General features: G+C 37.5%; 1 protein-coding gene across 1 annotated transcript in view; it reads right to left on the bottom strand.

The window, feature by feature from the left end:
- The window catches only part of THSD4 (thrombospondin type 1 domain containing 4), a 995,684-nt gene that overhangs the window by 494,223 nt on the left and 486,526 nt on the right, over positions 1–14,935 (bottom strand). The window contains exon 7 of the mRNA XM_007479653.3: positions 10,681–10,817. Within this exon, the coding sequence (XP_007479715.2) occupies positions 10,681–10,817 (137 nt within the window). The remainder of the gene's footprint in view (positions 1–10,680; positions 10,818–14,935) is intronic.

Raw genomic sequence — 14,935 nt, 5'->3', positions numbered from 1 at the left:
GATAAGTTTTTTTTTAATTAAATAAAAATTGGAAAGGATGTACATGCAATAACAAATTCCTTACTTTATCTAGACTCTGATGGAGATCACTATCATATACTATGATTTTATTTTCATGATTGGTTTATATTGTACTTAATGATTTTCAGGAAGGGGACTGTCCCACTACTGATAACATCATTCCATGGCTTAACAATCCTCACTTCAAGATTTAAGACTCACATTAGATGACAGATTTAAAGCATTTAGTCTTTTATTCTTCTTTTTGTGTGATTAGTTCACTTCTTGCTTCTTCTGATAACCTGAAGTATATTCATAAATAAAGGAAAGAAATTATCAGCATTTTCAGGCGACAGCAACAACAAAAAAATAGTTAATGGAACTTGGAATCACTTATCCAAAGAAAGGAGATGGTCCCACTCCTTTGATTCTAGAAGGCACATTTGCATATTTAAGGAAAATGATGACTTTTGACAATGATTATGGCAGTGCAATCCTTTCAGTTACATGCCTGAATACCAAATCTTTACTATGTCATTCTTTTTTTTTTTTTAATATATTTTATTTGATCATTTCCAAGCATTATTCGTTAAAGACATAGATCATTTTCTTTTCCTCCCCCCCACCCCCCATAGCCGACGCGTAAGTCCACTGGGCATTAGATGTTTTCTTGATTTGAACCCATTGCTTTGTTGATAGTATTTGCATTAGAGTGTTCATTTAGAGTCTCTCCTCTGTCATGTCCCCTCAACCTCTGTATTCAGGCAGTTGCTTTTTCTCGGTGTTTCCACTCCCATAGTTTATCCTTTGCTTATGAATGGTGTTTTTTTTCTCCTGGATCCCTGTAAGTTGTTCAGGGACATTACACCGCCACTAATGGAGAAGTCCATTACGTTCGATGATACCACAGTGTATTAGTCTCTGTGTACAATGTTCTCCTGGTTCTGCTCCTCTCGCTCTGCATCACTTCCTGGAGGTTGTTCCAGTCTCCATGGAACTTCTCCACTTTATTATTCCTTTGAGCACAATAGTATTCCATCACCAACATATACCACAGTTTGTTCAGCCATTCCCCAATTGATGGGCATCCCCTCGTTTTCCAGTTTTGGGCCACGACAAAGAGCGCAGCTATGAATATTCTTGTACAAGTCTTTGTGTCCATTATCTCTTTGGGGTACAGACCCAGCAGTGCTATGGCTGGGTCAAAGGGTAGATATTCTTTTGTCGCCCTTTGGGCATAGTTCCAAATTGCCCTCCAGAATGGTTGGATCAGTTCACAACTCCACCAGCAATGAATTAATGTCCCTACTTTGCCACATCCCCTCCAGCATTCATTACTTTCCTTTGCTGTTATGTTAGCCAATCTGCTAGGTGTGAGGTGATACCTCAGAGTTGTTTTGATTTGCATCTCTCTGATTATAAGAGATGTAGAACACTTCTTCATGTGCTTGTTAATAGTTTTGATTTCTTTATCTGAGAACTGCCTATCCATTTCCCTTGCCCATTTATCAATTGGAGAATGGCTTGATTTTTTGTACAATTGATTTAGCTCATTATAAATATGAGTAATTAAACCTTTGTCAGAGGTTTCTATGAAGATTTTTTCCCAATTTGTTGTTTCCCTTCTGATTTTAGTTATATTGGTTTTGTTTGTACAAAAGCTTTTTAGTTTGATGTAGTCAAAATTATTTATTTTACATTTTGTGATTCTTTCTATATCTTGCTTGGTTTTAAAGCCTTTCCCCTCCCAAAGGTCTGACATGTATACTATTCTGTGTTTACCCAATTTACTTATGGTTTCCTTCTTTATGTTTAAGTCACTCACCCATTTTGAATTTATCCTGGTGTAGGGTGTGAGGTGTTGATCTATTCCTAGTCTCTCCCACACTGTCTTCCAATTTTCCCAGCAGTTTTTATCGAATAGTGGATTTTTGTCCCAAAAGCTGGGATCTTTGGGTTTATCGTATACTGTCTTGCTGAGGTTGCTTTCCCCCAGTCTATTCCACTGATCTTCCTTTCTGTTTCTTAGCCAGTACCAAATTGTTTTGATGACTGCTGCTTTGTAATATAGTTTGAGGTCTGGGACTGCAAGGCCCCCATCATATGTTTTTTTTTTCATTATTTCCCTGGATATCCTTGATCTTTTGTTCTTCCAAATGAACTTTGTTATGGTTTTTTCTAAATCAGTGAAGAAGTATTTTGGTAGTTCAATGGGTATGGCACTAAATAGATAAATAAGTTTGGGTAGGATGGTCATTTTTATTATATTGGCTCGTCCTATCCATGAGCAGTTAATGTTTTTCCAATTGTTCAAGTCTAGTTTTAGTTGTGTGGCGAGTGTTTTGTAGTTGTGTTCATATAGTTCCTGTGTTTGTCTTGGGAGATAGATTCCTAGGTATTTTATTTTGTCTAAGGTGATTTTGAATGGGATTTCTCTTTCTAGTTCTTGCTGCTGAGCTGTGTTGGAGATATATAGAAAAGCTGATGATTTATGTGGGTTTATTTTGTATCCTGCAACTTTGCTAAAGTTGTTGATTATTTCAATTAGCTTTTTGGTTGAATCTCTAGGATTCTTTAAGTAGACCATCATGTCATCCGCAAAGAGTGATAACTTGGTCTCCTCCTTGCCTATTCTGATGCCTTCAATTTCTTTATCTTCTCTAATTGCTACTGCTAGTGTTTCTAGTACAATGTCAAATAGTAGAGGTGATAATGGGCATCCTTGTTTCACTCCTGATCTTATTGGGAATGCATCTAGTTTATCCCCATTGCAGATGATATTAGCTGTTGGTTTTAGATATATACTGTTTATTATTTTTAGGAATGACCCTTCTATTCCTATGCTTTCTAGTGTTTTTAATAGGAATGGGTGTTGTATTTTATCAAAGGCTTTTTCTGCATCTATTGAGATAATCATGTGGTTCTTGCTAGTTTGCTTGTTGATGTGGTCAATTATGTGGATGGTTTTCCTAATGTTGAACCAGCCCTGCATCCCTGGTATGAATCCTACTTGATCATGGTGAATGATCCTTCTGATCACTTGCTGGAGTCTTTTTGCTACTATCCTATTTAAAATTTTTGCATCTATATTCATTAGGGAGATTGGTCTATAGTTTTCTTTCTCTGTTTTTGACCTGCCTGGTTTTGGAATCAGTACCATGTTTGTGTCGTAAAAGGAGTTTGGTAGAACTCCCTCTTTGCTTATTATGTCAAATAGTTTGTATAGTATTGGGGTTAACTGTCCTCTGAATGTTTGATAGAATTCACAGGTGAATCCATCAGGCCCTGGGGATTTTTTCTTAGTAAGTTCTTTGATGGCTTGATGGATTTCAATTTCTGATATGGGATTATTTAAGAATTCTATTTCCTCTTCTGTTAGTCTAGGCAGTTTGTATTTTTGTATATATTCATCCATTTCTCCTAAATTGGTGTATTTATTGCCATATAATTGGGCAAAGTAATTTCTAATGATTGCCTTAATTTCCTCCTCATTGGAGGTGCTGTCCCCCTTTTCATCTTTAATGCTGTGAATTTGCTTTTCTTCCTTCCTTTTTTTAATTAGATTGACCAGTACTTTGTCTATTTTGTTTGTTTTTTCAAAGTACCAGCTTCTTGTCTTATTTATTAAATCAATAGTTCTATCACTTTCGATTTTATTAATTTCTCCCTTAATTTTTAGGATTTCTAATTTGGTTTTCTGCTGGGGGTTTTTAATTTGATCGCTTTCGAGTTTTTTCAATTGCATTTCCAATTGATTGATCTCTGCTCTCCCTTGTTTGTTAATATGAGCTTTCAGGGATATGAATTTGCCTCTGATTACCGCTTTGGCTGCATCCCAAAAGGTTTGAAAGGATGTTTCGCCATTGTCATTTTCCTCGATGAAATTATTAATTGTTTCTATGATTTCTTCTTTAGCTAAACGGTTTTGGAGTATCATATTGTTTAATTTCCAATTGGTTTTAGATTTGGTTTTCCATGTACCATTACTAATCATTATTTTTATTGCCTTGTGATCTGAGAAGGCTGCATTCATTATTTCTGCTTTTTTGCATTTGTGTGCTATGTTTCTGTGACCTAATGTATGGTCAATTTTTGTGAATGTGCCATGTGGTGCTGAGAAGAAGGTGTATTCCTTTTTATCCCTATTTATTTTTCTCCATATGTCTATTAATTCTAATTTTTCTAAGATTTCATTCACTTCTTTTACCTCTTTCTTATTTATTTTTTGATTTGATTTATCTAAATTTGATAATGGTTGGTTTAAGTCTCCCACTAGTATGGTTTTATTGTCTATTTCTTCCTTCAATTCTCCTAGTTTCTCCATTAGAAATTTGGGTGCTATATTATTTGGTGCATACATGTTGATTAATGATATTTCCTCATTGTCTAGAGTCCCTTTTAACGAAATATAATTACCTTCCCTATCCCTTTTGATCAGGTCTATTTTTGCATTGGCTTTATCAGATATCATGATTACCACTCCTGCCTTCTTTCTATCAGTTGAGGCCCAGAAGGTCTTACTCCATCCTTTAATTCTGACCTTGTGGGTGTCAACCCGCCTCATGTGTGTTTCTTGAAGACAACATATGGTAGGGTTTTGGATTCTAATCCATTCTGCTATTCGTCTACGTTTTATGGGTGAGTTCATCCCATTCACGTTCAAAGTTATGATTGTCATTTGTGGACTCCCTGGCATTTTGATTGCCTTCCCTAATTCTAACCTTTTCTTCTTCGGCTCTACCTTTTAGTCCAGTGATTTACTTTGAATCAGTCCCCCTTGTCCCCTCCCTTGATGTTTCCCTTTTTAGTCCCTCCCTTTTTGTTCCCTCCCCCTCCCCCCTCTCTTTCCCTCCCTTTTTGTTCTCCCTCTCCCCCTCCCCCCCTTGGTTTTCCCTTCTCCTTACCCTTGTTGGGTAAGATAGAATTCAAGATCCCAATGGATCTGGATGTTTTTCCCTCTCAGAGTTGATTTCCCTGAGATTGAGGTTTAAGTAAACCCCCCCCCCCTCTCTTCCTCTCCTTCTTATAGGAGTTTTCTTCCCCTCCCCTTCCCATGTGAATCTTTGTGTGAGAACCATTATTCTATTTGGTCTTTCTTTACCCCCTATTTATACATTACATTTTCCCCACATATTAGTATACATAGGTTGATATAAATGTAGTCCTTATAGAAGAGAGTTTGAGTAAAAGAAGATAACATTTTTCCCCTTTCCTTAATATTTACCTTTTCAGGTATTCCTTGCTCTTTGATTTTCGGTATCAAACTTTCCACAGAGCTCTGGTCTTTTCTTTGCAAAAAGTTGGAAGTCTTCTATTTTGTTGAATGCCCATACTTTCCCTTGGAAGTATATAGTCAGTTTTGCTGGGTAGCTGATTCTTGGTTGGAGACCCAGCTCTCTTGCCTTTCTGAAGATCATGTTCCATGCCTTACGATCATTCAGCGTAGAACTTGCAAGGTCTTGTGTGATCCTGATTGGCATTCCTTTATATCTAAATTGTCTTTTTCTGGCTTCCTGTAGGATTTTTTCTTTTGTTTGATAGCTTTGGAATTTGGCAATTACATTCCTGGGAGTTGTCTTTTGGGGGTTTAGTGTAGAAGGTGTTCTGTGAGCTCTGTCAGTGGATGTATTGCCCCCTTGTTCTAGAATCTCTGGGCAATTTTCTTTGATTATATCTTGTATCACCATGTCCAGTTTGGTGTTTATTTCTGGCTTTTCTGGGAGTCCAATTATTCTTAAATTTTCTCTTCTCCCCCTGTTTTCCAGATCTATCACCTTGTCGGTGAGATATTTTATGTTCTCTTCTAATTTCTTGGTGTTTTGGCTTTGCTTTATTAGTTCTTGCTTTAAAGCCTGGTTTTCTTTTACAGTTTGGTCAAACTGGTTTTGTAGATGCGTGAATTTCTTTTGCATCATTTCCCACTTTTCCTCCCAGAGGGCTTCCATCTTTTTGGTCCTTTCTGATTCAAATTCTTCATGGGTTTGTGGAGAGTTTCTATTTCCTTTGGAAGATTTTGGAGAATTTTCTTGTATATCTTCTTCTATCTGCTCTGTATTTTGTATTTTGGCTCCATAGAATGTGTCCAGAGTCGCCCCTTTCTTCTTATTTTTCTTGGTATTTTGGGGCTTCTGTGCTTCTGTGGAGTTTGTCATCTCTGAACGTGGAGGATTGGCTTTTCTTGTCTTTGTCTGGTGATCAGAGGCTTTAGTCCTGGGCAGATGTTGGTTCTATGAGCGTTCCCTGGGTTAAACTGAATATGCCTCACTGGAACTGGAATGGAAGGGTCGGACCACGAGGCCACACTCTCCCCCTGGCTCGATTTCCGGAAGTTGCCTTCAGAATCCCTGGCCGTGAGGCTGTTTCGTCGGCCTGCGGGGGGATGGGCTGCCGCTTCCCCAAGCTCCGAGAGCACAGACTTTCACTGAGACTTGGATAGCAGGATCCAGCCCGTGAGGCTGTCTTGCCCGCCCTGAGGGTTGCTGTTGTTTTGACCAGCTCTCTGCAGCGGAGGCCCCAGGCAGTAACTTTCACCCGGACCGACCAGCTCTTTGCAGCGGAGGCCCCAGGCAGTAACTTTCACCCGAACCGACAGGCTCTCTGCAGCGGAAGCCCCAGGCAGTAACTTTCACCCGGACTGGGACTGGGACTTGGGTAGAAGACCCTGAGGGTTGTTGTTCCTCAGACCCTGCTCTCTGAGCCCGGCGCGGCTGCCGCTTCCGGGAGCCTTGGACTCTGCGCTCCTACCCCTGAGGTCCGAGGGATCTCGGGTTCTGGCTTTTAAGGGGAGCCGTACCTTTTGAACCGGGTCCAGGTACAGGAGGAGGGTTCCCAGGGTCTGTGCTGTTGATCGTTTTGAATTTCGGCGCCTTAGGAGCTTCTAGTTTGAGATCGGTCGGGAAGGGTTTTCCGGAGATCTGAACTTCAGCTTTCTCTAAGCCGCCATCTTAACCGGAAGTCTACTATGTCATTCTTACTGAAACAGGAGAACACAGATGGAAGGACCAAGCTCTTCTCTAGACATTTGGAAATGGTTAAATAATTTTAATTACTGGACAAATATGAAAGGAGCAGGAGATATTTTCCAAACTAAGAAGTCTAAAACTGGAGGTTTTAGGTGGAGGAGAGGGAGAGATAAAATGTGAGCAAATTCCCAAATAAATAAAACCAAATTCTGCAGGTACTGCAAAGGCATCTATTAAAATGAGTACATGTACAAAATATGAAGGGGATTTCCTTTTAAAGAAGGGCTTCTTTTTCTACAATCCAGGAAAGTCATACTGCAAAGATACCTATCTAAGTAATTACTGTGAAGATTGGATTTGGCTCTCCCCTGATTATAACAATGAAGGTACTTAGCTCTTCCTTGATTGTGAAGATCAAATTGAATTGTAATCCCCTGTCTTAGATTTTAATCCCCAGAGTGTAAAGCATAGTACATAAAGTTGAGTATGGAGATCTACCCATTTGGGATTTTAACCACAAAAAGGTGTGAACACACATTTCATACACTGAGTCTGTGACCCATATGTGAAAGAGTGGGCAGTTCTGGAGTGGAGGGTCAAGCTGTGATTGGTAGACGTAAAATTTAGGGAAAGTGACACAAGAGAAAAAGGTCTTTAAAAGTGGAAACAGACACACAGAGGAGACACTCAGACTTGGCCATGGAACTGGACCCTGGAGGAGCTTGTGCGGGAGACCTCAGACTATTTCCCTTTAGATAGTCACCTGTGGTGAGTGTAAAGGCTGACTTCCTTCCTTGCCCTTTCTGGAGGTGTGAACCTCTGGGAAAGGCCCTTAATCTTGAGATTCATTTCCCCTGGCTGGGGCCTTAGAATTGCTACCTGGGTCAGAGGAAGCCGGAACTCACTCTCTCTCTGTCTGTCTCTCTCTCCACCACCACCCCCTTTTCTCTCTTCCTTAATATCTTCCCTCTATTGAAAAATAAACTACCATAAATTCAATTTGACTTTAGTAATTCAATTTTGAGATTTAGAAATTAAATCCCTGGTGACCAATTAAATATTCAGTCCAACCATAAAATTAACATGACATATGCAAAATGAAGAAGGGAATTTCCCTATGAGGCAGGGTTTCTTTCTTTTCAATACAGAAAAGCCATAGCACAATGCTCTCTCTTCTTTTTTTAAATTCCATTCGGAATATTGGAAATTCAGAGAAGACACAAAAAGAAAAAAAGATGAATAATAGATCTAGGAAGACATTCAGATTTAGATGAGTACAGATTTATAGCTGGTAGGAATCTTAGTAGTAATGAGGTATAACCAACATTTCACATTATTATTACATAGAGTATCTAGTTCATAGGGTTATCATAAGGCTAATTTTACAAATGAGGAAATTGAGACCTGGAAAGTTGGATGACTTGGGCAAAGAAAAATTTTACATTTTGTAATGTTCTCTATCTCTTACTTGCTCTTAATTCCTTCCTTTCCCACAGATCTGACATGTTTAGTATTCTATGTTCACCTAAATTATTCATCACTTCATTCCTTATATTTAAGTAATTTACCCATTTTGAATTTATCTTGGCATAGAGTATGAGATGTTGATATAGACCTAATTTTTCCCTTACTGTTTTCCAGTTTTTCCAGTATTTTTTGTCAAATATTGAGTTCTTGTCTCAAAAGCTTGGAGCTTTGGGTTTGTCAAACAATAACTTGCTGAGGTCATTTATCCCTAGTCTATTCCATTGATCCCCTCCTCTGTCTCTTAGCCAATACCATATAGTTTTGATGACCACTGCTTTATAGTACAGTTTTATAGTACAGTTAAGATCTGGTACTGCTAGGCCCCCATCCTTCACATTTTTTTTTTCATTATTTGCCTTGAAATTCTTAATCTTTTGTTTTTCCAGATGAAATTTGTTATAATTTTTTTCTAATTTCATAAAAAAGTTTTTTGGTAGTTTAATAAGTATGGCACTGAATAAGTAGATTAATTTGGGTAGGATTGTCATTTTTATCATACTAGCTCATCCTATCCAGGAGAAATTAATGTTTTTCCAATTATTTAGATCCAGTTTTAGTTGTGTGACAAGTGTTTTGTAGTTGTGATCATATAATTCCTGTGTTTGGTTTGGTAGATAGATTCCTAAGTATTTTATATTGTCTAGAGTGATTTTAAATGGAGTTTCTCTTTCTAACTCCTGCTGCTGAATTTTGTTGGAAATATATAGAAATGCTGATGATTTATGTGGGTTTATCTTGTACCCTGCAACTTTGCTAAAGTTGTTAATTATTTCCACAAGCTTTTTAGTTGATTTTCTAGAATTCTTTAAGTATACCATTATATCATCTGCAAAGAGTGATAGTTTAGTTTGCTCATTGCCTATTTTAATCCTTTCAATTTCTTTTTCTTCTCTAACTGGTACAGCTAGCATTTCTAGTATAATATTAAAAAATAGAGTTGATAATGGGCATCCTTGCTTCACTCCTGATCTTACTGGGAAGGCTTCCAACTTGTCACCATTGCAAATGTGATCCCTAATTTCAATAAATCCATATGGTATAACATAACTGAGCAACACACACACACACACAAACATATACACACATACACAAACATCTTATACTCAAATCTGATTAATTTCTTATTACCAAACCCTTGACTACATTGCAAATATCTCTTTGCCCTTAGTCCTTCTTGGATTCTGTTTTACCATTCCTATATCTAAGCACCTTAAGCAACCCTGAGCCCATGTTATCACACTCCTAACAGACCTTAGAAGGACCCAGAGAAGGTTGCTGGTGACCCTAGATACTCTGCTTCATATAATCTTGAACAGTACTCATTCTTTCATTCAATAAAGCAAACCCTTCCCCTATAATGATGTCCAACACTCTGACATTCAACATAACCAGGAAAACAAAATCCATACCAATTATGGTGTGTTAATTAAGCTAGAAGCTTAGTCTATTCCAAAATAACTTGTTAACCCTGAGTTGCTGTGATGAATTTCTAATCAATGAAAGGAAAATAAATTTGTAGACCCCAATTCATGTAAGTCTGGAGTAAATATCACCTTAATCAAGATCTACATTTTAAAGTAAGTATTTCTTTCTATGAAAGTGAAATGTAGTATAAAAAGGACCTAGAAAAATTGATGTTAGTTTTTTCTTTCTTAAGCTTAAAATATACATAGAGAACTATGAAGATTTTCCTATGACACTTCAACATTAAGAAAAACCCTTGAAATATATTTCCCATTTAAATTATATCTTTTATTCCAGACATAAAAGAGTAAGCAACTTTCATTCTGGAGTCTCCTTTGTCCATAGGAGGCTTGTCCAGAGCATTTCCTTTAGCTACTTTCATCCATAAGTCACACCTCAAAGAGAACATATTCACACAAAAGGAATGAGTGAATGTGCAAGAGCCATTTAGTCCATTTCCACTGGGCATAGAAAACATGAATGCCAACATTAGAAAGGCAATAGGGCTGGAAGGCTTGGGTCAACTCTAAGCCAAAATCTTGAAATAAGTTAGAGGCACAGATGTAGAAGCTTCCCCCAACCCTGCAAAGTCTCACAGTAAAAGGAGAATATACCTTGTATGAGAGGGTTAAAAACCCAACTTGTACCAAAAAACATTGGTGGCCACAGAATAGAAAGGACTTCAATTGATTTCCTCCTCCTCAAATCTGGTGGTGTGGGCACTTACCTTGCATTGCCCGGATACACAGATGGATGTGCCATTCTGATCACAAGGAGTGCCATCAATAACCTTTTCAGCTTGCCTCACATAGAAGCGATAGCCCATTGCTTGGCAGTTCAGCTCACACTTTTGATTTCCCCGTACTATGGAAAAATGGTGAAAAAATTCACAAGTGAATTAGAGCAGAATTAGCAGGCAGAATCATACATAATAACTTGCCCTTCATCCTCTCATTCTTATTAAGCATGAGTCATCATTTTTTCTTTAAAGGCCAATAGATCTCATATATGTCTGTGTGCATGTGTGTGATTATATGTTTTTTCATATATTATGTTTACGTACTACATGCATAATATATGCATATATGTATGTATATGTATGTCCTTGTGTATTCGGTAGAACTGTAAACCTTAAAATTTCTTAGACTTATAAATGTTGGAAATTTCACCATTGGGAAATTTCATACTTGAAAAATTTCCTACTGATAGTCTATTGGAATGTGAACCCCTCTTTGGCATGGGAGGGTCCTTCTCCTCCCTACTTAAGATTACTTTAGGACAGAAACCTTTTGCTGAACAATGGAAAGGGCTTTGACCTATGCTTAAGCATAGAACAGGAAGTTCTTTGAGTCATGATTGATTTTAGAATTGATACAATAGAGATACTTGGAATGACAGAACCAGGTCTTGGAAAATACAATCTCTACCCTGGTCAGGGTAACAGGATTTAGGAAGGGCTGCAGCAAAGGATCAAGATTTAATTATTTGAGAATATGACCTTCAACAGACATGTGCAAAGCCACAGACCTCTGGGCGGTCCTGGGTTAAGCTAGAGCCACCATTGGCACAGGGAAGACATGGACAGTGATTGGTAGATATGAGAACTGAGGGGAGGGAACTTGGAGGGTTTCCTTCGAGATAGCGGGGTCTGAGGACTGGGGTGGTTGGAGAGGTTTTGCTCTGAGAGGTTGTGCTCTGAGAAGCTTGCTCTGAAGAAAGCTGGAGGTGGAGGCCCCTGAGACTGTTTCTCCATTTTGGACACATGAGTGATAGGGACTGATCTCTTTTCTTTGCCTCAGCTATCTAAGGACTTGGGCCTTTTGGCCCAGCCTAAACAGAGGGGGTATTTAAGCCCTATTCCCTTCTCTCCCCTTCTCTCTCTCTCTCTCTCTCTCTCTCTCTCTCTCTCTCTCTCTCTCTCTCTCTCTCTCTAATACCTTTCTTCCTCCTGTTTGTAATTAAAAACTCCATAAAAGGTTGACTGCTGACTTGAGTTTTCATTTAGGAATTACATAGCTGAATTCCTTGGCGACCTTAAATTAATATATATCAGTCTTTTAAAGTGATTTCTTTGTCACAGAACACAAACTAATACTAAGTTCTAAGCAATGTTCCAAGGTCATTCCAAAGTCTGCATATATAATTGTTGTTGTTAACAATCTCAATTTTCCCTCTTATATTATCATATTTTCTCTATTATTCCCCTTTTCCTATTGTTTCTGTTGTCTCACACTCACATGCTCCATGTCTTATGCTCAAAAGTAATGTCAGCAAGCTAAAAGAAAACATCAGAGTCTTATGGGTCCCCTTAGGATAAGAGTGAAGTTGCTATGTAAGTCCCTGTATCTTTAGTCTTATAAGGACAAGAGAGAAGTAGTCAAGAAAATCTTCAAATTAAAAAAAAAGAAGCTTTAGAAGTCATTTACTATAAGTTTCTTTCTAATTCATAAACACTTACTATAATATCTAAACTAAGTTAGTCAGAGGACAGGCAACCCACTAAGAAGATATATTGTTCGATCTTAAAGAAATTATATCACCTACGGGCTTTCAACATTTTTATCTCCACTTTTCATGAGATAAAATACTCAGTTATAGGAATATTACATTTTATACAAATATGCCTAAAAATGTTTTACCCTTAGTATAAGAACCTGGGTGGCATACTCTCCTTTTTCTCTACCTCTTGGGATACTGTTCATATATAACCATGAATGAATTTCTCACATTATATAAAAAAAAATGCCAAAGAAAAAAGTTAAGGAAATGCCTATATGTGAAAAATTAGCAACTGACTCTTCAAATATACTAAAACATCCAATTTGGAAAGAATCATAAAGACAATTCAACCCATACCTAAATAAAAGTCAACTCCAACAACATTTCTGATAATCTTCTACTTGAAAAACTGGAAGGAAAGGGAGCTTACTACCTCTCAAGTCAATCTTTTCTATTTTAGAACAACTATCATGTCAAATAAATATTTGGCTAGATCAGATATAAATCTACCTCTCTATTCCTTCCACCACTTGCTGATCTCTGGTGCCAAGAACGAGGTCAATATCTTTTCTGCCTGGCAATTTTTCATATACTTGAAGACAGTTATAATCCCTCCGGTCTTTTCTTCTCAAACTTAAGAATTATGATCCTTCAAGTTCCTTGAATCAGCTTTTCAATGTGTAGTCTATAGTTTTCTCATTGCCCTGGCCCTTTCCTCTAGACACACTTTACCTGATATATGTCAAATGGCTTTTTAGAGACTCCAGGATGCAAACTGCAAAGCAATACTCTCAGAGAAGGAAAGCAAATAGTCACTCAAGAAACAAATTTTTGCAAATGCAAGTATCAAATAAATTTTACTATGAATGTCCTCATTTTCCCTTAGTTAATAGAAGTGAAAGTAGCAGGCTGATGAAGGAAGTTTTTAAACTTCATGAGCTTATAGGGCAGTGAATTTTTCTATCAACATGTGGAGGATACAAATGTTCCCATTGAGTAACTTGAGAGTAATGAGGGACATTGAGGTTATAACTTCCCCAATAAGATCTTATTAAAGATGAGGTTACCACTTTATGTTTCATTTATTGGAGATGAAATGATTGACTGACTATTGTGGGCTATGCCCCCTTTGTGCTGGCCCTAAAGAGGAATACAGTTACAGAGTAGACCTTTATTGGTGGACCTTTATTTATATATTGGATATAAGATATCCCAGAGCAACAGAGCTAGGAGTAAATTTAGGTGCTAGAGCAGAGGAATTATGGTAGAAACAAAATCTGTGCAAATTTACAACCATCCCTAGTCCCAAGTTATGATTCCTTGGGGGGGAAAGATTTATGATTATTTTGCATCTTCTCAACCATGGATCTGAAATTATGACCAATTCTTGAGCCACAACTTCCTAGATAGAGAAGGGAAATTTCCTGGGCAATTTTAAAGTTTGAAAACCCAGCCTTCTAAAGAGGAAAGAGGATATGAATGTCAATGACACTCTCAGTTTGCCCTTGAAAAGACCCAAGGAGGGAGTTATGGTGCCATAATGCTTGACTTCCATGCAAAGATGTTGTTGAATTTGTCTGTCTCTCTTAATATTTGATGATGCCTGATGGAGACAAGAGAAAATTCTTGGATACTTCTAGCCTCTTAGAAAGAAAAATAAAATGTCCACATATGGACCCTAAAGCTGAAAGAGAAGTAAAAAATTGAACCATAGTATAGGGGAGCAAATAACCCTGAATTTTGCCTTCTGCGTTAATATGAGATAGTCAGTCAGTATAGATTCTATGGGAATATATTTACCACCTTAGAAACACAAGTTTCTTCTTATGTTAAACCAAACCTTTTCAGTGGTATCATAAGGCTGTATGGGGCCCCTAGATGAAAGTAGGATCCATCTGAATGTTAGTAGGTTACCTTTATTGCAACCCCAAATTTATTTAGCTTTCAATGGGATGTAAACCAGAATGGCCTTAAAAATCTGAGGATAAAATCTGAGGCCTTGATGAATTATATCTATTGTTTGTTTACTGACTACTTTGAATAATTAATATGTTTTCTGATTTTCTGTGGCATAAAATGAAGGTTGTCTTATAAATAATATTCATTATTACCTTGAATATTTGTATGAGAATGAGAGACCCTTCTACCCACATTTATGGAAAACTGGACATGAGCTACATTCTGGAATTTCCCAGAGACATTCATGGTAGAAGCAAAATAAGCCAAAGAGAACTGTATAGGAGAAAACTTAAAGATTAGACTAGATCTATGTGAAAGCTTGTCACATAGGGTCTAGGGGCCATGGGTTACATAGAAATCTCAAAGATTGGAATTATAAAGCTTGCCAAAGATAATAGTGGGTCAACCTCAGTATAAAAAATTTACTACTCTTTCTCTTTGCTCCTACTCTAATTTTATTTTGGAAAATATCAGGTAAAAGAAAGAAGAACTGGTGTGAGTAATTACTGAACACTCTTCCCTGA

Source organism: Monodelphis domestica, chromosome 1 (genome assembly GCF_027887165.1).
Source record: "Monodelphis domestica isolate mMonDom1 chromosome 1, mMonDom1.pri, whole genome shotgun sequence".
Taxonomy (NCBI): Eukaryota; Metazoa; Chordata; class Mammalia; order Didelphimorphia; family Didelphidae; genus Monodelphis; species Monodelphis domestica.
This window is presented reverse-complemented; position numbering and strand designations above follow the sequence as displayed.